The sequence below is a fragment of the Phycodurus eques genome, chromosome 18 (assembly GCF_024500275.1).
Source record: "Phycodurus eques isolate BA_2022a chromosome 18, UOR_Pequ_1.1, whole genome shotgun sequence".
In the NCBI taxonomy this organism is placed as follows: domain Eukaryota; kingdom Metazoa; phylum Chordata; class Actinopteri; order Syngnathiformes; family Syngnathidae; genus Phycodurus; species Phycodurus eques.
In genome coordinates this window covers 16,651,312-16,678,612 of record NC_084542.1, presented here as the reverse complement: position 1 = coordinate 16,678,612, position 27,301 = coordinate 16,651,312, and the positions used below count along the sequence as shown (strand labels likewise).

At 42.4% G+C, this 27,301-nt stretch overlaps 1 protein-coding gene across 1 annotated transcript in view; it reads right to left on the bottom strand.

The window, feature by feature from the left end:
* Positions 1–765: 765 nt before the first annotated feature.
* man1a1 (mannosidase, alpha, class 1A, member 1) overlaps positions 766–27,301 on the bottom strand; it is a 70,012-nt gene continuing 43,476 nt past the window's right edge. Inside the window, exons 5-12 of the mRNA XM_061704419.1 lie at positions 17,114–17,208; positions 12,456–12,579; positions 12,130–12,223; positions 10,182–10,297; positions 8,366–8,585; positions 8,120–8,292; positions 7,147–7,262; positions 766–5,828 (exon numbers count right to left, since the gene is read on the bottom strand). Of these exons, the coding sequence (XP_061560403.1) occupies positions 5,702–5,828; positions 7,147–7,262; positions 8,120–8,292; positions 8,366–8,585; positions 10,182–10,297; positions 12,130–12,223; positions 12,456–12,579; positions 17,114–17,208 (1,065 nt within the window). The 3' untranslated portion in view covers positions 766–5,701. The remainder of the gene's footprint in view (positions 5,829–7,146; positions 7,263–8,119; positions 8,293–8,365; positions 8,586–10,181; positions 10,298–12,129; positions 12,224–12,455; positions 12,580–17,113; positions 17,209–27,301) is intronic.

The window sequence follows — 27,301 nt, the reverse complement described above, 5'->3', positions numbered from 1 at the left end:
ATTGTTGAGGTTTAAAACTCGAAACTTGCCGTCTTGAAAACTTGAAACCCTAACCGTGTCTCTAAACTCTAATGCGGGTTTGAAAGCAAAAAAACAAAAAACAAAAACAAAAAAACAATAAAACTTGCGCTCTTGAAACCTTACTGTACTTTTAAAACTCTACACTTTGCTTGATACCCTAATTTGAAACCCTAACCAAGTCTTGCAAGCACAATTTCAAACCATAACCCTTACTTAAAATCCTAATTTAGGTTTAAATCTTTCAACTCACCGTCTTGAAATTTTAACCCAGGCTTGAAACCTTAACCCTGTCTTGGAATCCTACTTTTAAAACCTTAACCCTCATTTGACATCCTAACCACGTCTAGAAACCATCAATTAGGTTTGAAACCTTCCACTTGGTGTCTTCAAACCTTAACCGACGTTTGAAACCCTAACCATATCTTTATTTAAGTCCACATTTAAAACATTATCACTCTCTCCATACCCTAATTTGGAAAAATAACCGTCTCATCTATATTTAAAAACCCAACCTTTGCTTGACACCCTAGTTTGAACCCCTTAAACATTTAAATCTTTCAAAAATGAGCAAATTAGAAAAAAGTCGAAAAAAAAATATGAACAATTTTGCGGTTCCTCATCCTGTGGTCCTCTGAAGCCCCCTGGTGGTAAAAAATAACATACTACATAATCTCAAGCTTTTCCCCCCCCTTCGTTAAATCGGAGGTTTGACTCAATGAATAAAAACAAGAATCCACAAGCGGCCCTAATAAAATCTCATTTTTATTGTTGACTATAGAAGTGTAACAAATATAGTTTATGAAAAAAGTCTGCAGCGCAATTGGAATCCACAAATCTCCAGGGAAATGTCCAGCGGCTTCTTGGCCACTACCCAATATTTACAATAATATTAGGAATAATAATAATAATTATCTTTTTTTTTTTTTTTTCAAAACACAATCATAAAACATTTGTCCACAAATGAAAATAAACTGGAATGATCCTCGCCAAATGTTCACATCTGAACTAAAGATATATTCCAAATATTAACCATCATACAAGTCACTCATCAAACTGAGTTGGCAACAAAACCGACACGTCAAATATTTTGGGAAACTGAATGTCACGTACGTTTTCCGAAATCATTCAAATGTGCACGTTGATCTCCGTCAATTTGAAAAGCATGAAAATCCAACATTGAATTCAGTAGTTCAACTCAAAAGAGTGAAGGTCATACATTTCACAGCTAATTCACTACACGCACACACAATGAAATGTGAATAATAATTTCAGTTTTCATTATATCTTACAGCTAGACAAATTCACCATCGCAACAAATTAGAATGATTTGTCATCTAGAAATGAGCACATGGAAACGCATCCGACTTTTCTTGGCTCGGACAAACCAGTATTTGAAAACTTCCAAAAGTCTTAAAAACCCCGACCCTGTCTTGAAACCCCATCAAGGCCTTAAAGTCTTTCAATTTGAAACCCTATCCCCGGTCTTAAAACCATCAGCCGCCAGTCTCGAAAGGCTAAACCTGTCCTGAAACCCGAACCGCTTTTAAAAGCTGAATTTGAAAGGCTACCTTCATCTCAAAAACGCCAAACTTGTTTTAAATATTCCAATCCTGGCATAAAATCCCAATTTGAAAAGATTTCCCCATCAAAATAAGGCCGCAATCGGACTTGTGAAAGCGATTTCTCGGTGTCTTTCGGAATCTTTGTGCCAGTTTCCCTTTTTGAATTGAACTACTGAATCAAATGAAAATCATTTGGGAGTCCAACTTTCGTGCGACGTCAGCACTTTCCATTTTGTTGGCGTGCAGCCTGGAAACTGCAATGTTGGTTTTGGTTTTCTTCCCCCCCCCCTCCAGATTGTCACATATATCTCCCCTAGAAATATGCTCAATTAGCATCAACTAATTATAAACTCAAATCACCAACGCAGTGAAAAGTGTCTTTGGACCACAAAGTGGATTTTTCCTCTATCATTGACATTTTATCTTTCGTAACTTCATCGTTACAAACAAAAGGAAACAAAAGTTGTTGTTGTAAAATGTCCCCCCCGCCCCCACACCTTTGTTGTCATGTGTTATTTATTCTTCATTTATGGCCATCAATTATGTTTTGATTATGTTTGGGTTACAGAGAGGTGATTAAGTTTGGCAGGGGGAAAAAAAAAAAATTGCTCTTAGCGGAAGACCAACAGAAAAAGAGAAAAATAAAAAGAGTTAGAACACAAACAAAAGAAATCAAATACGAATGAAGACGACGACCAAGATGAAGATACGTCATCATGCTATTGTCCTCTCCAGAACGAGAACCAGTAAAAATAAAATACAAACATAAGAAGCATCCTCCCAAAAAAAGGGGGGATGACAAAAAACACAAAAAGACATTTAAAACAACAAACATAATAAAAAAAACTAAAATACAGACAAAAATAAAATAAGCTAACAAAAATGGACGAAAAATATCAAAAGAAAAACACATTAAAAAGAATAACAAAATAACAACAATAAAAATACAAATGCCCAAAAAATAACAGGAAACAAGTAAAGTAACAAGTAAAAAAAAAAAAATAAAATAAAATAAAATGCAAAAGTAACAGAAACGAACAAAAAAATAAGATAAAAGAACCAAAATGAACAAGAAAAACAGAAATGGACATAAAAATACAATTGGCCAAAAAATTAAAAAGACAAAAAAAGGTCAAAATAAACAACAAAAGGTATGAAAGTTATTTCACTTCACATTGGGTGGTACATTCACACGTTGTCCTGACAACCAACTTGACCCTTCGATGTCCATCCAAGATTATGTTGTTGTTTGAATATGTTGCTTCCTCTTTGACGTTGTTGTTTGTTGTTGTTCCTAGAAATAACACACTTACACAGTAGCAGTAGTAATAAATTAACACAATCGAACATGACAATCACAAACATAAATCGCAAAAATTAAACATCCTTGATTCACGATCTGATCGGTTTGATCGTTGCTGTTGGTTTTTTTGGGGGTCCTTTAAACGAAGTGCGTCATTTGATGACGTAAACAGAGTAAAAATGATCACTTACTTCGGACACTTTACTCAGTTCACGAAAGAGTTGCCAAAATGTGAGAACTGCTCAAGTGATCCAAAAAAAAAAAAAAAAAAAAGAAGCTACGAGTTGAATTGAAACAAAATGCTCCCAGTGTCATGTCTTCGTGTTTAAAAAGTAATTGAAGGGAAAAAAAGAAATACAAATACAAAATACAAAAATCAGCTCCAGGCAATGTCTGAAACTGGCTGTTATGTTGCCCTCTGTCCACTGGGTGTCAGTGTTGTACAGAGAGTAAATGCGAACATGGACTGGATGGGGCACCACGAGGCTCGTGGGGACCCAATCTGCAACCAACCAATCCATACATAAAATGCACGCAAAAAGGTTCCAAAATAAATATTTTGCCATCCGGCACCAGTGCGGCCGACTGGCACCAAATCCGGCACGCATGTTCATCATGACAGGACGCAGCACAGAACCCTTGCTGTGAAACGCAAAGGTAGTCGGCCATTTTGGTTTGAAAGGGTCATATTTCAGCAAGTGACGTGTTACGCTCAAAGTATTTTTAATGGATGTTACGTTCTGGCTGTGGGGATCATAAATGTTGTTTGTCGAAGCGGAGTGGCCGTGCAGATTGGGTTGCCACCAACAAACTCCCGGAAATGCGTCACACTGTACAGATGGCTGTAATGGAGCCCTCCCAACGCTGGGTGTCAGTGTAGTACAGGAAAACACTTGCTTAGCAGCCATTCCGATGCAGGTTAATAACCATGTCCGCCGGGAGGGGGCGCACACCACCAGCTAAACAACTGCCTGCGCCTCTGACGTCGTACGGTGTTCCTCGTTATATCGCAGAATTTCGACGTGAATGTGTTTAAGGGTTTTCACATTAACTGTGACTTAAGAGTTATTTTCATTTAGAGCATTTATTTGAATTACATGAAAAATGCTCACAATACCACAAAGTCCAGTGTTTATTTTTTTTGTCTTCTATTATGATCATTTTTTGCTCCCAGTGCTGTACACTTGTGAGTATTGTTGTATGCTCCTTTTATGTGTTGCTGTGTGTGTTTAAATAATCTTTCCAATTGAAGCGGTGACTTGAGATACGAGTGGCTTTTACGTGATACATCGCTTTTAGAAAGGAGCCAAAATCTGAGATAAGAGCCCCCATGCCCCCCACCATTCTGGTCTTTAAATATAACGCTATCCCTAATTTATCGGCGGTGTGGGTCAGAAGTGTAACCCCCGCGAAAGATGAAATCCCGCCATAGACGACGGACGGGGGTTCACTGCACCCGCTCCCCTGTTAAAGCTACAGCGCTCATATTTCACAGCCGGTTTCGTTTGTGCGAGCAGCCTCAAAGCGAAGGCACGAGATGAAAAGCGGCTTTTGGGGCGAGGCGTCGCGGGGACGCGGCCGCCGCCCCGACAAGCGTCCGTCAAACCCACCGCAGCGTCGCCGCCAGCAGAGCTACAAGGACGCGGCGTCGACTCGCTACGGCGACGAGTGGTCTGACAGCCTTTCTCGTGCTGCAGCTGAAGACTTATGAAGAAAAACATCTAAAAGAACGGTTTGGGCGACTAGCTGCTTGATTCCGAATGAAAAAAGTACAAGCGGGACTCTGTTAGTGGGCCTGGGAAAGATGAAACGCTTGAAACAGTGAGGTTCAAAGACTAGTTGACGTCTGCTTGAGAGGTCTCACACAGCAAGAAAACGCCCTACCCGCCTGGTCATAACATTAGGAACAGCTGCTCCAGATACCACGGTCCAATAATTCTGCCGTTGCAAACATGATGTCATTGGTTGAAGCACACTTTAAGGCCTCTCCATCATTAATGTGAGTTTTTGAACCCATTGACGTTCCCAAAAAAGTGTCAAAATGGAAGCGCTCCAATATTGTTTCTACTCACGCAATAAAATGTAAACAGACAAAATGGCTGATGAATCAAATAAGAAATGATGAATAATTCTCACAAAGAGTCAATGAAAAGTGAGCGTTATTCTCCGTTGTGAAGGCAGAATTTTTGGACGCAAATCTCAGGCTACGCTAGTTCTAGCGTCACAATGCTACATTGTTGGTTTGACACTTTAGCATCAAGTCATACCTCAAATTAAAAGTATTGATGAGGGCTATCTGGATATGTAATTATTTCATCAATGTAATAATTTAACTCCCCCCCCCCTTTTTTTTTTTTTTTGCTTTTGAAGTGCCTTCCAATGCTACGCTGATGAAGTAAAAGCTTTAAAATGTAAAAAGAAAAGCTGAAACAAGTCGAAGATGGCGTCTTCTTGTAAACACGATCACAGGAAGTGACGTCGCGGGGCAGCAAGTGCAAACGTCCTGTCTCCGCCTCTTGAAGGCCAAATTAGGCTTTTTGTGTCAACCACGACGCGGTAGGGATGTCGTCCATCTTGTCATCCTCTCGCCAGCGCCGAAGACGGCGTCCGAGATATCGCAAAAAAAATTGTCGTGGAAGCCGGGGAAAAAAAACTGGACCACGGCTGAGTGGTGGAAAAAAATAAATACCCGAGAGAAGACGCGACAGACCAAAGTCGGCTTTGATCCCGCCCGAGAACTAAAAGGTAAAGAAAAGTCGACTTCCAGTCCGGAGGAATCCAAACCTTGGACAGGTTGCACGAGCTTCCAGAAGTTCTACTCCACCTCGTTGGTGCGCTCCGGTGGCTCCTTCCTGATGACGGGCAGAGGGTGAGCCTCCGTGTTGAACACCCAGTGCTCCAAATGGATGTGCTCGTCGTCGGAGAACAGCAGGTACAGATACCTGGGAAGCAACGGCAGCGTTACTGCGCGGGATGCATTGCATGTGGAACGTTTTGTCAAGTACAAACATTACGGAATGCTTGCTACGCATGCATGGACCATATCCAACTACGTAACGTAATCTTAATAGCGTAATAGCCCGACAAAAAAAATATAGAATATATAAAAAATATAGAAAAAATAGAATGAAAGGCTAATGATATGGAAGTTTGTAATATATGTATACAAAATATGTAATGTTTGCAAACATATCATCGCTGTCGGGCAGAATCCTTGAATAGTTCTCAGATTAAAAAAAAAAACAACTCCATCTTGCTTGAGTTACCAAACACTACATCGTTCAAATTGGTATAGAACGGCTCAAAATAAGATTCAATCGCTAAAATAATACGCTTTAAAAAAATGCTGATTTATTACACCGTCGTTGATTAAAATGGTAGGACACGTCGGCAGCCGTCCCCATCAAAGTCTGCGCTTACGCAGTCACGGAAATCCATTAATACTTCGCAAAAGCAAACAACTGCGGTTACGTCATCTCCCCAAAGTCTTCGTCGCAGGTCTTCGAGCCAATGAGCAGAAATGAACCTGCACACAAACTTAACTCTGTGGCTGACCTTCTGCACTGAAGCATGACACCCCTCCATTTTGAACCAAACAACCTCACTCAAAGATGCATCCGACCTACTTATTTTCACTCGTTATTGTCGAAAAGCATCGAGACTTCCAATCTTGAGGCGACATAATGCCGCGCGGCTCCCGCAGAGTGAGGGAAGAGGCGGAGTTTCAAAACACTGCTCAAAACAGCTGAGCGTTCAAGAGAGTGAATAGATTTCTTCCCAGGCTGTTGTCAACACATGAAATTACTTCATAGTAATAGACGACGTGGGGGCAAACCAATAGAATTGATTTGTGAAAAAATAAGAACTTGACCACAGTTGGACATACGAAATCTCCGCCCAACAGCAACGATATGATGACCTAATGACCTAAAAACTGAAAATGTCACAAAACCCAAAATCATTTCATCTTCGCCGAATACCGTAGATTCTTTGGCCTGTCAAGGTCACACAGCTTTTGCACTTTGACAAGATGGCTACATGGCTACTTTAATTAGATCTCGCAATTCTACAGTATATCACAATAGTTATTTTTAGGAAATGTCACATTCATATTTTTGATATAACACTTTTTGATCATATATTTAGGATAACCTTTTCTAACTTCTGAAGGATTCTCAGTCTTTGAATAATGTGTTTACAGTTCACCTCCACTATAATTGATATAAATGTCGCCCGTGTTTGTTTTCTTCTGCGTCTTACTTGAGCGTCTCGGCCAAGTAGAAGCTCTGCTGCACGTCGTCGTGGTTTGGCGTGGACGCGTAGACGTCTCTGACGCCACTGTAGCCTCCCTCGACCTTACAGTGCTCCTCCAAGGCCTGCACGACGGGGGGGGGGTTTCAAATGTCACGACATTAAATGAATCCTTTTTCAAAAATCATAAACAGCTTATGTAGTCAGCACTGTGAAAGCGCCATTAAAACCTTTGCATCAAAGTTCTGAGGTCGAGGGTTCAGATCCGGGCTTTGGCTTTGATTTTTTGGGGGGGTTTTCACTTTGATTTCCAAAAGCCCACTAGCCTAATGCTAACACACAATGCAAAACACCACAGATAGGCTAACAAAACTGGCATCGATGTTGTGGTAATTTACGCCTTTAAACAACTTGTATATTAAGGCGAGTGCTCGCAACACATACAACAATACTTACTGGAAGATATTCTTTATCCTCTGTGAAAAAACGACTAATATTATTATTATTAATATACTTAGTTGTATCAGTCTTCTGTGTTTCATCATCAAATCTTCACGTAGTCTGTCAGTATGTATTACACTGCCCCGTAGTGGCCAAAGTATGCACACCAGGAGGAGCAGCACAAGGTCCATTGAATTATAATGATGCACAAACTGTTCAACGCTTTAAATTCTATTGAATAATGTTATGACTACTATATTTTTTACAAAGTACAATACTGTAGAGTGCTATTTTTGTAATTCAAAAAAAACACGCTACAAATGTTGTTGCAGGTTTGTTTTGGGGGCACCATTGTATAGAACATTTTAAACCTTTTTAGTGCGAGCATCAATTTTTTACATATCGGATAGAAAATTCTATTTTCAATTTCAGATCATGTAAAATGTATTTCAAACCTTTTGTTTTCATCTTTATTTTCTCCTTTTCTAAAAAGCCCCACTCTCTACCATTGTGATTGGTAGTGACGTAAAAGGTAACTCACCTGGACGGCCTCCCAGCCCCACTCCCTGTACTTTGGGTCGTGAGTGAACCTCCACATGTACATGTAGGTCTCGATGACTTCGGGCCGCAGGATGAAGTACTTCTCGTTCTGCCGCGTGGCGATGGCCTCCACGCCGCCGTCGAAACGGAACGCCTCCGGGCCCAGCTTTAAAGCTAAACAACAAAGCGCAGAACCCTCAGGACGGAAACGTCACTACTGGACGGGACGTGCTTGGCGTCCAAGTACCGGTTCTGGAGTAGGACTCGTGACAGGTCCTGGCGATCTCGGCCGCTTGCTCCATCTGACGCCCCGTCTTGTCGCCGGGGGCCCCGTCGGCACCGAGCGCCACCATGCCGCCGGCGAAACAGGTCAGGTGACCCATCTTGTGCTCCAGTAAGCCTCCCTTCCACTCGGCGATGTACGTCAAGCCGCCGCTCGACTTCCTCATCAGGCTGCTCTCGATGGCCTGCAGAGGAGGACGACGCAGAAATGAAATGAGGAGCGAGAAAAGCTCAATTTACTCATGATTGGCTTGTTGCAAAGTTCCGGGAATTTTCAAAGTTGGACATTTTCCGTGGGAATTAACTTCGCTAAATTGCGGTTCACTTATTGTGGATTCAATGCATTGTGGATTTGTTTTCAAATCGCGCATTATTTTGCCATATTGTGGGATTTTGAGTGTAAACTGTAATTTTTTGGGTGGTAAAGTAAAAACATCCTAGCTCAAAATATTAAAACTATTAAAAAAAAGATAAAACCACAGAAATATATTACGAGGAATAAAATGTAGAGTGTACGGTTCTACTGAGCATTACTGTATATTTAAGAAAGGTGTTTAAGAATAAAGAAAGGGTATATAAGAGTATGGTAAAGGTCAACAGGAGTGTGGGGAAGCTTAATAGGAGTATGGGGAAGTTTATAAATCTTTAAAATATGTATAAATAATCAAAAAAGTGGTCACTACTTGGCAGATTTCACCTATTGCGGAGGAGGTCAGGAACAAACCCCCGTGATAAACGGGGGCTTGCTGGAAACGGGAATAAACCAGAAATGTACCACATTTACAGGATTTTCCTCCAATTTCTACCAAATTTCAATTTCATATACTAGATGGGTGGGCAACGCAAAACTGTGAAGAACTGAAAAAAATGGTCATTCCCCATAAAACCTTCAGCCAATTCTTAGCAACATGAAATTTGGTAGACATGTCAATCGCGAGTAAAACCACCCAAAAGCAAAATTCACAAGAAATCAGCCATTTTCGTTTGAAAAAAAAAGAAAAGACAAAAAAAAAAGTCAATGGTGTATAGAAGAAAGCTAGCACTGTGTGCGATTGCTTTTGCGCCGGCCCTTTAAAACGAGCCAACTTGACGAAGATGCTCATCCACTTTGTCGCAGCTCCTCTCGACAAATAAATCACTTTTAATCCACAAGCTCAAGAAGGATTATTGGTAAAGCATCTCCTCAAGATTAATGTTGCGTTCAAGATGCCGCGCTGACAACGCGCGCGTGTGTGTGTGTGTGTGTGTGTGTGTCTCACTTGATGCTTGAGCAGATTAATCTGATTGGGCTTGTCATGCAAATATGTGTGTGTTGTGTTCAGCCGCGCTCGGCTATGCAACGCTACGCAAGCGGGCCGCCATCTGCTCTGACTCCCACAATGCATCAGCACAGGAACCACAACGACACCACCGTTGCACCTTTTATAATGAAAAGAAATGACTACGAGTCACACGAGGATGCGTGTGACTGTGTGAAGATGTAAGACAGACAGAATGTCTGCGTCTCTTCACAATTGTGTGTTTTGCGCCATTCCAGTTTCAGTGGGAATGCGGTCCCCGTAAATTCCACAATGTGGTCGAGAAAGACGTTTTTGTGTGTGTGTTTGCATGACAAAGAACAGAAAAATGTGGGTGCGTGAGTGTGTGTTGACAATTGTTTGTTTTGCGCCATTCCAGTTTCAGTTGAAGTGAGCACAAAGAGACATGAAGACGCGCTTGTGTGTGAGGAGTCTCGCTGTGTGTGTTTATAAACACGACATCGTGTGTGTGTGTGCGTGTACCTGCAGCGCGTCATAGTACATCTTCTTGGCCTCGTCGTCCGTCTTGTCAGACATGAGCCAGGCTTTGAGGAGGTACTCGTAAAAGCTGTCACCCAGGCCGCCCACCGACACATGATCTGCAACACAGCCGTCCGGATGAACAACCTCATCACCATCACCTCTTCCTCACCCTTCGCGGGCGCTCTCGGATGACACTGACGTCTCGGCTCCGTCACACACACGGCGCCGGACCGCCTGTGTTATCTTAAAGCAACGTCGACCGTGTATGTGTGTGTGTGTGTGTGTGTGTGTGTGAGTGTGTAGTGTGAAAGGAAATGTCAGCAAATGACATGATCAGAAAAGAAAATACAAAAGTTAGCAAATGCGTTTTACTAAAAATGTGCTCATTGTAAACGCTGTGTATGGTCGCTGTCTAGCAAAAAAACATGCAAAAAAAAACATTTCTTTTTGTCCCCTTTCCAGTATAAAAAAAACAACTGGGAAAAAAATATCACAAAATTAAGAGAAAACTTTCAATAAAATAGAAAAATATCTGGAAAAAACAAAAATATGGTTTTCGCTTTGGTATAAAATGTTTGAGTTTTTAATATTTAATTTTAAAACTAAAACTTTATTTAAGGCAAAAAAAAAAGCTGAAATATTAACACACGTTTTTGTATTGAGTTTTATATTTCGGTTTCTCCGACAACAATTTTGCATTTATTACTTAATTTTTTCTTCCACAAAGAAAATATGCCATCACGAAAATGGAACCTGTGTGTCAGCCTATTTCACATCACTTTTGTACTTGTTATAGCGCTTTTCCATTGCACAAACACACACACACACACACACACACACAGACACACACCATTTTCAGCCATAGTGCGCTGTGAAAGACGCGGCGAGAGTGACAGATGCTTGAAATAGAGCATGATAGAAACATTTGACAAACCAAAGACGAAAGATGCTCTTTAAAAGGCGACAGTTGCAGCTGCTACACTGCCGACGATTGGCTCATAAAGATCCAGATTTTTGATTACATTTTTTTTGGGGGGGAGACACCCTGAGGTCATAAATTATGCAGCAAATGCATTTTCATGGTAATTATGCAAGGACTTTCTGCAGCCAAAAAAGCATTAAAGCTGTTTTTTGTTGTTGTTGTTGAGATTGAAAGTTCCCGTCTGGAGCCAGAATTAAAAAAAAAAAAAAAAAAATCTGATTCTATTTGTATAAAACGCTTGGCTAAATGCTAAGTAGAACAACAGACGCACTTGTGATGAATATTTCAATGTAAGATAAAGAGGTGCGGGTCCACATTTAAGCATCAAACAAAGTAAAAGCAACAAAAAAGAAGTAAATATTAATACAAGATGAAACAAATATTCTTATTTGAAGCAACGCCGTCGTGCATAAAATTAGGCGTGAAAAATTGTTGAAATTTCTTTTCAACTCTGAGAAGCTGAAATAAAGATGGAGCATTTTTTCAAGGAAGATTCACTTGATAAAAAAACAAAGTCTTTTCAAGTATTGATGAAGCGGATCGGGAGGACGATGATGTTGGACTCCGTTTGAATTGCAAAAAGGACCGCTTGAAAGACGCAAACTGGACCGCTTGAAAGCAATCCGACGTGTCAAATGTGCAGATTAGACACTGGCTCTTATGTCTCTCGCTGTGTTCGGAGTAAACACCAGTAAGGCCAGCAAGGAGTGCCTCACATTTGCGTCGCACGAAACTGCTTGTACTGTGTAAAACTAGTGAAACAGGTAATCAAGCTTTTTGCAGTTTATTTAAGGCGTGAGCAAAACCTTCGTTCTCAAGGGCAAGAAAGAAAACGGGAACGACAAACAAGACACAACAATGTTATAGACTGCCTACTCGCAAACCAACAAATCAACACTTCAAATGCCTTTTTTTTTTTTTTTGGTGGGGAACTGTTGCCTGACGGTGGCGCTGAAGAGTACTTACGTTGACCCCACTGGCCGCTGTTTGGGTTCAGGTAGTTGGGGTACAGTCCCTGAGGTTTATCCAAGCGATTCAGAACTTTGCGGATGTTCATCACCTATGAAAAAAGACCCAGAAGAAATTTCAACTTGAAATCTTTTGATACACTACATAAAGTATGACACATATGTAGAGTGACCGTAAATAAGATTTCCAATGGAAATATAACGATGTAGTTTATTGTGTCTGGAATTTGAAGACCTCTGAATGCGTCATTCTGAAGTTTTTAAACGGCGGAACTCGGACAGCCTGCTTAAGATGAATCAGCGCTCCAATCGGTGGCCTCCTACCTTCTGCGCAAACTCGGGGTTCCCCGACAGTTTGCTGAGGTGCATAAACTCCAAATGCAGCGTTCCGTACTCGGCCAGGATGCTGCTGCCGCCCGACGCCCACGGCCAGTTGCGACCGATACCGCTGCACAGACACGCCGCAAAATGGAAGACAAAAAAAAAAGAGAAACAAATCAGAGAGGGTGGACTTGGACGTCTCCGTGTCGGCGCCTTTCACTCGGAACTAAGACAAGAGAAAAATGGTGGAACATCGGAAAGGGGATGTTACCAGCCAGACGGAGCCGTGTCGGGAACAATGCGAGAGGCATTTACGAAGAAGTGGAAGCTAATTAAGAGGCAGTTGTCAAAACATTTGAAGTCTACAAAAGTGCTTAAGGAAAGACTTTTTCAAAGACTAGATAAAATATTTCTACCTCGGCTGCAGGAAAGTTGAGCGACGAAGCGAGCTTGTTATCTTCCTCAAACAGTTACCAGGCTTCCTTTGACGCTCTTTTTTTTTCTTTTCTTTTTTAAACACGGAGAACAACTGGTAGCTATCGAGTTTGCACACAGAAAAGAGAGAAGAAAAAAAAAAGCCCACAAGCGACCAAACGTCACGGTCACTTTTAAAAGGCTTTAAAATGTAACTTTTGGGCTTAAAAGTTCATTGGCCGAGCCAGAAGGTTCACATTCGTCAGCATGTGTCGGCTTTCTGTATGAAATGCGGCAAGCTGGGGGGGGGGGGAAAGACCAGTATCTATTAATAGACCTTGAACTGTAATAGTCAGTGAAATAGTCACACTTCAGTCAACGTCCTCACTGTGGGATTCAATTCCTCTTTTTCTTCGGGCATGGACTATAATTATGACGGTTCGTTGGCAAACGTTGCAGAAGGCGCGTAAATGGAAAAGTGGCAAGTAAATAAAGAATTGGCAGAAAGTATAGCTCCAATGTATACGGTGAACCTCCACCTATTCATGGGTCACCATTCACAATTTTTGGTCTGTGGATCCTAACCTGAAAAACTCACAAATTGGCACCTATCCGCATATTTTTATGCGGTTTCTGCATGACCCGCAGTTGCCACAAGATGAAGTCTTTCGGTTGTCTGGTTATGTGGTTAAATGACGTTAAGACCTGTTTGAAAGACCTTTTCATTCAAAATGATCCTCTTCATGGCTATATACATATTACCGGTTCAATACAATACTACAATACTCCTAAAAATAAAAATGATTAGCTTCAACCTGGAACCAAAATGAAGAAAACTCATTTTACTCAATTCAGAAACAAGATGTCTGCTTTTGTACTTGAACTCTTCACATTTTGGTGTTTAAATGTTTCATTCCTTTTTCAGTTTGAAGTCAATTTTAACTGGAAGTGACAAACGGCTTGAAGCAAGCACACTTCGCCTCTTTCTTGGAGAACTGTGCAAAAGTGGGTATTCTTTTGGTTTCCTCAAAGTGATGTTATCTGAGAGCTGCCCACTTTCTTCACAACAAAAGGGAGAACAGGTGCAAATAATTTGAATGCGTGCTTTAATGGGGCTAAATGTGTTTCAAGCATTTGGGAGGGGTCAAACTATTTACAAATTTGTATTTATTTTTTTCAACATGGTCTGTCCGTATCGGAGATTTTCGCCTATCGCAGGTGAATCTGGCACATTTCCTGTCCTACTGTAAAGTCTGTGATGGAACAATTTTCCAGGCCTTCTGCATCAAAGCGTTTTTCATTTTAAATTTTTTTTTTTAAAGCATAGGATGACTTGTTTGTCCTTTGTGTATGACAGCTCGTCCTTCACGTGGGGCGTCCACCCCCCCCCCCACCTCCAGATGCTTAAAATGCCCAATCACACCCCGCCTTGGCGAGCCGAGGGGCACCCGGTGCGCCCTGCTAACCTGGAAAAACGGAGTGCGCGGCGTCCCATCTCCATAAATTAGCACACGTCTGTCACTCCTCCGGAAGGGGCTCCCGCTCTCCCGTTCAGAGATGAAGCGTTTGTTGGCCCAGATAGATTCCCCCCTTCCCTCTCGCTTCTACATCCACTTTTATTCTCACAATAGCTCTTTCTTCGCCGGCTTCAAATCTATGGCAACCCTCCTCCTTGGGGTGAGGAAGAGGGAACATGGAGATGGATTCACAGTTAGCCACTTAATTAGAGACTTTAAATCATGGCAGCTGTCCAGGGGTTTGAGCCTGCGGCCGCGTGAAACCGCCTGGGCGCTACACTAGAGTTGTCAAAGTGTGGCTTGAAAACACTTGACGTGGTTTGTCTGGTGGCGGATGAACAAGTGGAACCGAGATGGTCGAAGAACGACAAAGCAGGAACATCAGACGCAATCCAGAAAATACCATTTAAGGGGACAATGTAACCCCGCCGTTGCGATCATTTCTCGGGAATAGCAATAACGTTTGCCAACCTTTAAATTCCTGCTGGTCGAAGCGAGCTCAACAAAATACATTTTGAACATGACTTCCCACAGTAAAACTCGAATGTATATGCAACTTTTTGTATTTATTAACTTGTTAAAAATGTTAATGCAATCAGTCTATTGCATGTACAACGGAAAATCGAAGCGCTGAAGTGGGCCGGCTGAGGTTCTGACACGAGCCCACTCGGCCACGCTAATGCAGCCACTCAGCGTCTAAGGCCTATTAATCAAACGCCGAGCCCCCGAGAGCTGAGCATTGATTGCTTCAGCCTTTGAGCCGAGCTGCGAGTCACAGGCAGGAGCACATCTGTCAAATAAAGTGACTTTTTTTTTTTTTTTTTTTTTTTTTTACAGGAGCAATTGAGAGGAAGACAAAGAGCGACAGAAAACTGTCCAACTTCATTACATTCGTCCGCCCGACTCAAAACCAAACAAAATCAAACATTCAGGCTGGAACAGAAAAAGGCCTTCCCACAATTGTCCTTTTGTTAAGTTATCGACTGTCGCCAAATCCGCCAAAATTTTAACACGCTTTCCGCTGTCTGCGCTCCCTTGAGATTCATTTCTTTGTTCAGATATTGCGCCTTTCAAGTTTACATCCTGCATATTAAAGTGACGCCAGGAAATCGAGCAAACGACGCACGCTTATGTAGCATACAGATAGCAGAGCAAAAGTATCAAGATGAGAAAACAGCGTGATTACGATCACAATCTGGGTGGAAAAAAAACTGTTGCATCCAGATCCAGGCGCACTACAGTCTATTGTTGTGTTGGCTTAACTGGCCAAGTCCTCACATTTGTAGCATCCTGGTTAAACAGCTAATGGCAGCAAAGTATTATTTTACGGATAAATGTTGTTTACCTTACAGATGTGCCTGTTGATTTTTGGGACAAGTTCAAAAGATTATGCTGACGGCTTCACAGATGTATCCAGAGCCTTCAGCAGTGAACTGCGAGAAATAGTCTTTTCTTTTCATCAAAGCGACGTTCATTCTTCTTAGCTTGCGACCAACATGGATACTACGTAAGCGAAGTTCAACGGTCCAAACCACAATGTTTTGCTTGGATCAACAGTTCAAACTCAGGGACAATTTCACTTCCAACTTCTGGTTGATTCATTAATTGATAAAGACGACTATCCCAAGACATTTGCGACTGTCGTGGTGTTAAGGGTTGGCAATAAGCATCTCGCGGGGTGCGCCACGGCCAGTGACTGTACAGTGAACTTGCAGAGAGCGCTTTATCAGGCTGCAAGCTAATGGAGGCCACTCTGGCTACAGCTGATAACGAGCACTGAATAGTTTCCATGAGACGCTAACCCTGCAGGAGGCCACCCACCGAACTCCCGCTCTAAACGCACACACACACTTTTCAGTATGCTCGAGTGAGGGGGGAATGCTCTTCGGCCAACCACGCTCGTCCGTGGCACATCGACAGCGTCGATCGGTTGGATTAAGCTGCATTTTTCTCTCAGTCAGCGCCAATCAATGTTCGGGTTTACGGAGTGGATCGCTTTCAAGAAGCTATAGAAGGCTTATCGAAAAGAAGCTGCGAAAGACGCCTCCTGCGGATCCCGGTGAATGATGAGCCGATGGTTGAAGTCACATCTGGATCTCCACCACCGTTAAAATCTTCGCGACTCTCCACCCTCGGGGGGGCGTTTCTCATGCAGCGCTAGTTGGGCCGTGTGAACACACCGAGGAGCTTCATTTGTTACGGCACGTTTTTTCCCACGACGACTGGGATTTCAATGAGCGCCTGACAAATCGCCATGTGTTGGGTCGCCGCCTGCTCTCCGCGGCCCGGGGGTTGCAAAGAAACAAAAGAAAAAAGGGAGGACAACTGTTCTCTTTACTATTGGGTGTTGTCGAAAGAAGAAACGAATCAAAATGAATGAAAGACTGACCGAAAAAATTGGCGAGTGTAGTTTGTTATTTCAAGTTTTCTTCTAGGATTCGTTTTTTGAGATCGCGAGCCGGATTACAATTTAGCAAGAAAAATCGGAGTAACGATGTGGTATAGGATTGGACGAAATAAACTTTGTCCATGTTAACGAAGCGATTAGCTCACATCAAAAGCTTCAGAGCGGGCAATTGCAGAAATAAAATAAGCCCCGGAAACTGGTGGTATGAAGTTTAACACCCTACACCTGCTTCTCTGTATGAGAGGCAGCACAGGTGGCTAAATGTCGGCTCTGCTGTCGTACCGCTGATCAAGTACCAGAATAGCCTCGCGCGGCGGTCTTACCTCTTGAGGTTGAGCAGAGCCCAGGGGATGCCGGTGGGAGTTTTAAATGCCGGCAGCAGTTTATCACCCAGCTCCACCGCCTTTCTGCGGAAAACCTGCAGATGAGAGAGAGATACAGCACATCTGTTATTCTCGGAAGGCAAGGTGGAACTTTTACTGGAATCTTAAACCATAACCCCAAACCGTAATTCTTGAAGGCCCTGTAAAGTGAATTCAGAGATTCGTTTCCGAATCAATTTGACATGTTTGAAGTTAATTGCGGAAAACATACTGAGAAATTGTGGCGTGATACCATTGAACAGTTTTTCACCATTTCTGTTGTCCTGATTTTTTGGGGCTGTGGCTACAACGGGGTCCAGTGACGCACCTCCACCCCGGCATGAGTCGCCCCTCCCCACCGAATAACAACTTGAGCGCCTTCCTTTGACGTGCAGTTAGCCAGCTAGCTATGGCTCAGTGCGTGTCCGCTTTATGGTTTTGAGCGCATTCAGCGGACTCGCCGACAGCATTCAAGAGCGGCGAGAAAGGCTGGAGTTTTCACAATTTTGGAGCCTCACTTTATATAATTGTCGAGTTTTTGAATCATTCAGATTTAGCAAGACCGCTGACAACACTATTCTCTATGGTGTGTAAAACTTCCGAGACATTTATTTTCACTTTCTAGGGACATTAACTTCAGCCGTAAGCCTCTCCGTCTTTTTAGAGATGCACGGAAACCCTGTTTAGCATAGCTACAGTTAAACTTCCGCTACTTTCTACAGTGAAAACTGTGGCGGTCAACAAGCCGCCAGTTCAACCCTCTTAAGTCCACCATGGAGTCATGTATCCTGTCAGCATCCATCTGTCATCATATTTAAACACTATAGTATGATGCGGTAGCTGACATACGGGCATGTCTTCCCCCGGAGATGGCAGCACTCTGCGAGGTGTGCGAGGAACCAGTCAAAAGACGAGTAAGGCTGCAAAGCTCAAGAGGTCGCTTATCAACAGCAGAGTGGGAACGCCCGCAGGGCAGCAACATCAATTATTCCGTGCACATTTTGCTCTTTCTTTTTGCAAGAACAAACAAGTGTCGACGTCAGGGCTAGGACTGAAAAATTCTGGGAGTTTTCAGAGTTGGAAACTCTCCGGAGGAATTTCTGGGATTCAAACGTGGATAAACCAGGAATTTACAAACTGAAGATTGGCTCTCAGGCTTATGGTTAAGGTAGTTGTCAAGTACGCTTTTCAAGGGGTAGGTATGGAAGATGGTCTCGCCCTGCTTGTCTGTGAATTTCCGGTTTGTAAACCACTGTAATGACTAACAGATGCCTGTAGATGGCGGCATTGCGTCACTTTGGATTTGAAATCAGCACAGCTTTTGAGTAGAAAAACATTAGGGACAAATCTCGGCTTGTCTCGACATACTTGTATTGTCACAGCACACAATATTTTGGGGGCCTTGTAATAAAACGGCTGGCAATATGGGGAACTCTGCTTGGAAAATGGCTAGCAGTGAATAAGTGTGTTTAATAAGCGTTAATGTGTTTAAAGCGGGTGCGATCAGATTTTAAGCTATTGCGGGTGGTTCCTGAACGTATCCCTCACGATGAGCTGTATGCGATAAAAGGGCCAACAAGTCAAAATGTCGAGTCAACGCCACCTTGTGGAATCTCGCTTTTTCATTCAAACGACACCCTGACATCAACCTCTACTGGCTTTCCGGATACTTGGTAGCACTGTGGATGCCAAATTGCCCCACCTAGTGTGTGAGTGTGTAACAAGGCGTCAGAGCCCGGTGATTAATGCTTTTAATAATGTGTGGAGCACACTGCGGGGTGGAATAAAAACACTCGCAGGGGCGCACGGAAGAAGAATTTAAACACGCCACGCGTCCAAGGCTATCACGCCGCGTGCCGAAGCAGCTTTAATAAGCAAGTGAATTATACAGGCAGGCAAGCCACGGAAGGAAGAGAGGCTGCGATCATTAGGAGAAACTCACGTTGATCACCACATTTCACACCTGGATGCACCGTGTGGAGTGAACACCACGGTGGTGGTGAGGTTGCGAGGGAGTTCGTTGAGGCTTTTACAAGTTCACCAATGAGCGGTTAATCCTGACAAAGAGTATCCAGAGTCCATCTTAATGTCCTCCCGTCTTCTCACACATGCGAAGAGCAGGCATGATTGGCAAACCCAGAAATCTAACAGTAACGCTAACCTTGAACCTTGACCCTAAACCTTAACCCTAATCTGCTCTAATTCAAATACACATCTTAAAGGGCCATAAATCATATTTTTAAATGAGTCAAAGGTCCATTTGTTGCCAAATGCAGTGAAAGCGTAACATTCCAAACAAAATGTCATTTTCATTCAAAACAACAACAAAAATCAAATGTAATTTCAATTCCATTTTTTGAGTCATCACAATTCCTCACAAACACCGTCGGCTGTGGCGTCAGTGGACTCGCCCACAGCTAGAGAAATGCACTCAGCATTTTTTTATTCAATTCCACAGCTGCTTAACTGGATCACCAGCCAGAACTTCAGTACGTCTGTTTGCTGCGGAATCGAGAATGGCTGTCATTTTCCTCTTTTTGTTTTCTTTCAAACATTGTGTCCATCACTTCAGCCTTGCACATCTGAAAAAATGCTTTCTGGTGCTTACCCAAAATCCAAAACACTCAAAGCGCGTGAGCACTCGTGTTGCTTTTTGTTGTCGTGTCAGAGTTGGGACAAGATTCCCGTTTGCAGCTTCATCTGACGATTTCCGTTTGTTTATCTTTCTTATTCTTACCTCTTTTCCTTTTGAGGAAATGTCTGTTCGAAATTCCTGCGCTTCGTCTCGTAATGTCCCATCCAAATGTTTTCTGATGCACGATGGGAACAGCAAATGCATCAACGGTGCAGGTGTGAGTGTCGTATTGACTGTACTGCACTGGCCTCCCCCGTGCTCGAGCAAGCACTTGAACACCGCAGAACATCGCAGGCGCTCTCGTTCGTTACTTGCCACCTCGTTAACGACCTTCAAAAGTTGCTCTCAGAAGACTCGGCGGAGGGCAAAACACCACGCCGCTGCTTTCCAGAAGAATAAAAAGAGTAGGACGCACTTTTTTTCCCATCAATTATCTGCCAGGCTTTAAAAATGTCCTGCTCCACATTCTCTGACCTGAATCATCGCTGTCGCTTTTACTTTTCACCCACTCTCTTTCCACTTCATTGTTTGGATGCACGTTTGAGACGACCTTCTAATCAGGAAGCATGGCAACCGAACGTCGCAAAGAAACCTCGCATTTATGACTACGTCCTTCCCAAGCCCCTCTAGCTCAGTGATTCCCAACCTCTGTGAAATATATGGTTTTATTTACTCCAGACAATTTATTTCTGTTCATCTATCTATGCTAGTGACATATTGTGACAGACAGAACAATGAAATGCTCTTCCACCTGATGGCAGAGGGTACACTTAAAGATCTTATTATTAAGTTGTCATTCATCCATTCAACTTGACAGGCCCCCGGATTTCACACTCAGTAGGTCAATTTGTGAGTAAACAGAGAAATTTCATTTCAGTGTACGTTTTGTAATATTTTTGTGTGGTGGTGTGCTGTGAGACTTTTGTTATGTCAAATATGTGCCTTTGCTCAATAAGGGTTGGGAAACACCACTGTCGATGACTTCCTCTACGTATTTAATCATGCAAAGTTTGAGCTTAATCATGCAAAGTTTGAGCCTTTTATCAATATTTTTTTGGGAATAAAAATAAACAATGTTAGTGGAATATAGAAAAGTTGTGACTAGTTCTAATTTAGGAAACGTGAAATGTGACACACGCTAGAGTGCCGACAATGCGTCGTGTGTGCTTGGATGTGACGACGCGCGCGTGCACGTAAATACGCGCACACGTGCGGGCATATGCGGACAAGACAGCTTTGAGCCCAAGAAAAGCCTGCTGTTACTTTGTACGCCGCATCAGAATCTTCGCTGCTACAAAGCCTGGTGTGGAAACACGTCAAGACTGCACTCGTCTGCACAGTGAGAGGGGAGTCAAGGCTAATGGAAATGATCTGAGATGTTACTGTAAACCTACAAACTATTGCTGCTTTAACCCACATGGAGCAGCAAAACACTGAAACAGAGCAGACAACATATTACATTCTCTGCTCTGTGGGAACAATAAATATTTCTGGAGCTCAGTGGAAAAAACTAAACAAAACCACTGTCGTGGAGTTAATCCTCGTCTCACTGATGCTTTGAGTTTTGTTTGGCTTTTGAGGCACATTTTGGATGAACCCTAATTCATCCATTTTAGAAACCAAGTTAGTATTAAAACCCTCACGTATGCACGCAAAAAGCACCAATGAATCTCTACTCCAAATATCATTCCCTCTGGGTCCTTACGGAACGGCACCGACTGCCGAGTCAGCCTAATTATTTTTTTCTTTAAACAAACCGCTGTTTAGCGGCGAGGATTGACATAAAAAAAGTGCCGCCTCAGTGGAAGGGCGACACACGGAAGGCTGGCGGGCTGGGGGTTAAAGACGTTTGGGGTTTAAAGATGTTTGAGTATTCCGGCGAGGTGTCGGGCAGGAGTGGGAAGGACAATTTAACGGGCAATTAGAGAGGCAGCAATTAACAGCGCACATTAAAACTCATGGAATCAAACGATCGTGAATCACAGCAAATAGTACACTGGAACCTTTCAAGCAAGGCTCGGCAATATGGCACGAAAATGTAATCTCCTGAAATGTTTCCCCGTTTGCTTGTATAAAAAGCACATGACAATGACATTATTCAAAACAAGTTTTGCTCCCCCCCGGATTTGTTTTACTTTTCCTGATACCAAACAAGCTTAACAAGTTTTTTTCCCCCCCTCAGCAGTAACATGCATCAACTTCAACATAGAATACAAATGTATATTTTTTTTCCTTTCATGGTAATGTGAAAATACAGTGTTTCGTATAGCTCCTTTGTGTTCGCAACAATGTTGCTAGCTAGTATAAGCAGCGCACATCAGCAAAGAGATGCTTTGAACTACAGAAGCCACAAAAAAATCTATTGCAGTGTTGAAAAAAAGTTTGTTTTCGATAAATACACACCAATAAATCGCTAAAATAGATGAATTGCCCAGCCTGAATACAACGTTAACGTATTCCACGCTGAACTATTGAAACATTTCAGAAATTCAAGTTAATTAGTTACATCCACGAGTATCTGATGCCACAACATGGCGGCGTAGCACCACTTTTTGTACAAATGAAGCTCCTCAACTCACTTCAACATCGTTCCTTGGCAGAAAGATGCCACAGGATGGCAGCAAAGCAATACTTTTATTGCTTTGGTCTGAGCACCAAAACAATTTTGCGAATACGGGAATTTGCAAATGTTTATCTGATTCCATTTGGGGTTTCGGAAACGCGACAAAACCCCTCCCAAAAACAATCACGTGCTTTAGTAAGTTTGGCGCAACGTTTGGGTCACAGTTTAGGCCCCCCAAAATATTTGAAACTGCTCAATATTAATGTATTTGTTACTGTTATCGTACGCATAAAAGTGTAAAATTGCATCATGCTGTGAAAGGCAACAACGAGGCTCAAACTGGGGGTGGGGGGACATTTAGGCCATTTTCAAAAGCAGAAAAAAAATAATAAAAATTGCGAGTCATAAAATTTGCATTTTCCTTCACGGCGGGCTGTGACTGACATGCACATTAAAAGATGTCATATCTCAGTGTTTCTCATGCCAACTCGGCCCCGAAAATCTTCCAACGGTTTGCCGACAGCGAAACAGCCTTTTGCCTTGTCGGCAAGTATCACAGCACTTGGTGATGACTGGTATCGCTTGACAGCTGCCGCATCGAGAAAAGAAAACCACAACAATGAGATCGTCATGCACTTTGAAACAAGTTCTCACGACTTGGTCAACACCATCTACGGAGTGTATGCTTATGTAGAGAGTGAATTGATTGATACTGTACGTACTGGTTTTGGCCACACGCCTATTACTGCAGCTTTTTTGTTCACAACGACACCTGCACAGTATTCTATTTATATAATAATGATTATTCATGTATTACGAAATTCTAGCTCAATACAATGCCGCTGACTAATCTGGCTGCTGTTCACATCCATTTCTGCTGTATATCAATTTCTTATACTTCTAGATACTTGCTGAGTCTCATTGTCCGGTGTTGTAAATACGCGTAATTTGATGTTTATTATCCTCGTGTGCTGGTAACTTTCGGCTTTGCCGCAGTAAAAAGCTGAATGGCGGGCCTATTAAAGGCTTATTATTCTATTCTATTTCACGCTTTTGTCGCCACCTTTTTAAGTTCCTTCGCATCTCATCACTTTGCATTTTGCACCTGTGCTATGAAGCACTTAGTGAGCATTGTCTGTGAAATGCACTTTATACATAAATTTCCGTATTTGTTCACCTGAGCGAGAAAAAAAAAAGCAACAAAAGTCGCTACCTGATATTTGTGCAACAAACTGATGTAACCAAGTTTTCTGCCTACTGCCGAACTACAAGGGCCAAAAGAGGGCACTGGACATTAATATTGAGCAAAAAGCCTTTCGCCAGCCGAAAAGCAAAACATTTAGAAAACGTCTCGGAAGACCACTAGAGGTCTGAAATATAATGTATAATATTCTTAAAAAGAACACAGCACATAGGAATATGTCTGGCAGCTGAGCAAAATGTGAGCAGTACAACTAATTCAATTTCAGGCATTCATTTGGTTTCATTTTTGTGTTTCTAAACTTGTATTACGTAGGGTTGAAACGGTTTACCGATAATACTTGATAACATTTCAGACTGTTACTATGACCATTTCACATTGGAATTGCAGTAGACCCACGTTCCAAACTCCCTGCGACAGAGGAAATACCGATCACTAACATTTTGCTCACCATGATGATTAGAAATTTTCATACCGTTTCATTTCTACTTTTATGATCATCTCCATTCTCCATGAGCAACCCTCTGTTGAATTTTCTAATGAAGGTTCATGCAATATTCAATGAAAAGTTAATGGGTGGAAAAGCCCCACTCACCCCCGAAAACAAAACAAAACAAACAAACAAAAAATGGATTGGAAATGTAATGGCTTCTTCTTGGGACGGTTCAGAGTTTCTGCTGAAATAGTTTTGGCTTACTCCGACTGGCAAACAAACGAACAGAAATAACAAGGAACCCAGTTCGCGGAGGTAATAAAAAATGAGCCGTAAAATGATCATTTGCCGCATATAAAATCCACAAGTGGCTTGTAGAAACTACCGCAAAAGGCTGCGACATTCATCACAAGAGTGCGATCCAATGACAACCAGACATTGTGGTGGTTGTACCGGGAGCTGTTTCTAATATTTTGACCCAGAATAATCATGAAAAGTGAGCAATATTATCGTCAGAAAGGCACAATTTTCAGATTCAGCTCTTGTAAAGTTGTGGAAGTTGAGCTAATGTCAGGCGTACGCAGTCAATGAATCCAGTTTCAACTCTGATTCCAAGAGGGAAATTATGTATAATAGTTTTCTGACAACTCTTTCGCATCCTTCGGTCTTCTCTGTGATTTGTTTTGACAGTTGGCATCAGTTTGAAATGCACGCTACTGACACCTACTGGATTTGAGTGGAACAGCGATGACAGGAATGTACATTGTTATTCGACTGAGAAATAAATTTACGATAAGGAAATTACCATTTCCCTTTTCTTTCTAGCCACTTCTCATCCAAATTATTATTTTAAAAACAAGCTAGACAGCATCGAAAATGGAGCGTTATCCTACATCTTGGTGATAAACAAACGCCACTCTAAGTGGAAGTAGAAAAGGCGACCGCGTTCTTCCCAATTTACCGAGGCTGATGACAATGAACATCTGTGACACCTGGGGAAAAAGCTAAGCAAGGTCAGTTTATTTCTGCCTCCGCCATTTCACGCCATTAAGCCAAGAATACACGCTAGTCGCAACTAACGACCGAAGATACTGTCAGGTCAGCTCCTTGCTCGTCGTAGCAAATCTCGTTGTAGCATCTGTGAAGAAGAGACAGTGGCGACCATATTCGTGGCTTGTCAGAAGTTTAGCCGAGCGGTCGAGAATCATTTCCAACAGTACACGAATGTCACCGCGACCGGGCACTGATTCAAAGCCGCGTCGGCCAACTCGGGCTTGAAATTTAGCCAAAACATGAGGATGAGGATACTTCTGGCTCGGCATGCTAAGCTAGCTGCTCTCAGCCGCACTCAGAGATGCAGCCCTCAGGCCAGGCCCGGGGAGACGACCGCTCTTTTCACGCGACCGAGCACAGAACCGGCCTGATTGCGCCCTAATGCTACGTTTACACAATGCTCGCCGGCGTCGGAGCTTAAAAGCCAGTTGACTATGCACACACGCTTGACATTTCACACACCATGCCAGGAAAAAAAAAAAAAAAAAAAAAAGTTTTCAGCGGAGCGTTTACCGGAACAGCTTGGAAATGTGTGCAAAAAGCCTCTGGGCCACCACGCTACGACACAAAGCCCCAACAACAAGCTGATGCTTTTACGCAAGTTTGTAAAAATGCACATATAAACTACTGGGCTTTGGGAGTTTGCTTGAATAAGGCTATCCGCAACTTACATGGACTCCTCTCTAAGTTTGCGGCACGCAATCGAGATTGAAGAGGGAAGCTGTTTTTGCTACGTACAGTATATGTATATGAAGAATACTTGACTCGCTACTGGCGGGTGTTTAACGTCAGAATGTCCGACGCTTAGGATAATTTTACACTTGAAAAAAAATTATATAAAGTGCAACGAGTCCACTGCAAAGCAGAACTGGCTGCCAAAACTGCACGTCTATGGTAAAGTAAACATTGTTAGCTAATTAAATATAGCCAACCACCTCTAGTTAGAACTAACTGTAATCCCTCCACAGGTGGTCAAGGACAGACACTTTCGATCGCTTTATCAAACAAACGGTCGCAAAATAAACATGTGATAAGCACATTCATACACTAGCTGTACGGCTCAACTGACGCCAAGGGAATCAAGGCGCAGACTGACTAACCTGAGCCAACAGCAGCAAACTCTACCCTCATTCGCTGACACCCCTCATTACTCACCAGGCCAGACCCCGCCTTTTAAAGCCACACACATTCAAAGTCACAAATACTACGGTGCAGAACGTGTGGATGGCGACCCCAAGTGGACAGAAATAAATCCTGCACCTCCCATTCATATTTGATATTGGTATTATGCAAAAAGCTTTACAATACATATAAATAATTAACTAAATATATGATCGCTACTTTGTGAATTTTCATCTATCACAGCGTGTTCTGGAACGTAACCCCCACGACAAATGAGAGACTACTATCGTATGATATTAGTATAAACCATAATTTGAAACCCTGCTTTAGGCTTGAAACCCTAATTTGAAACTGTAACCCTGTTGTGAAACCCTGCATTGAAATCCTAACCCAGGCTAGAAATAGCGGTGACACCATGACCTCGGTGTTGCATTTCTGTCCACGAGCTTGCCTGTTTTATTACAAACATTAAAAGGTATGTTCTAAAGAAAGTTAAAACACACAATTCCGCTCAATTGGAACATCCTAATCTTATATCATTAAAACATATTCACAGAGGTAAATCCAATGTTCCGACTGGGAGGAAGATTAAAATCTAACAAGTTAGCAATACCAATAAAACCTTGCACGCCTATTGACACGTAGGCTAGAGGGTAAACACGATAACGCCGATCTGATATATTTGAGTGATTACGGTCAATAGTAATCGGCTTTTATGCAGTAATATATTACAGTGATTAAAAAGCAGCATTTCATATCAACAACGGCCCGGATTTAAAAGTCCAAACACTGCACGAGCTCCTCTTCTGAGTGATTATTTAGCCTGAAGCAGACAGATTTAATCTGTCTTGACAACAACCAAGAATTACGACGACAAGAGCAGATTTGTAATCACACAAATGATTCTTACCTGGACGGTGTTTACTTGCGCAAAGCAAATTGAAATAAAGTCGCTCTGATTTACAGCGCGGGGCCACCTTTTTCTTCAAGTGATTAATTTTAATTATTATGTTCACCGCACATTGCGTGTCGCATAACAAAGCTGCCAAATGTTAGCCGCCTGCAATAAATACAAGAACAGGAAGGTTTTGGTGACAAACTCTTCTGACAGCTTAGGAGAGTTCTTTTATTTGTTGACAAAG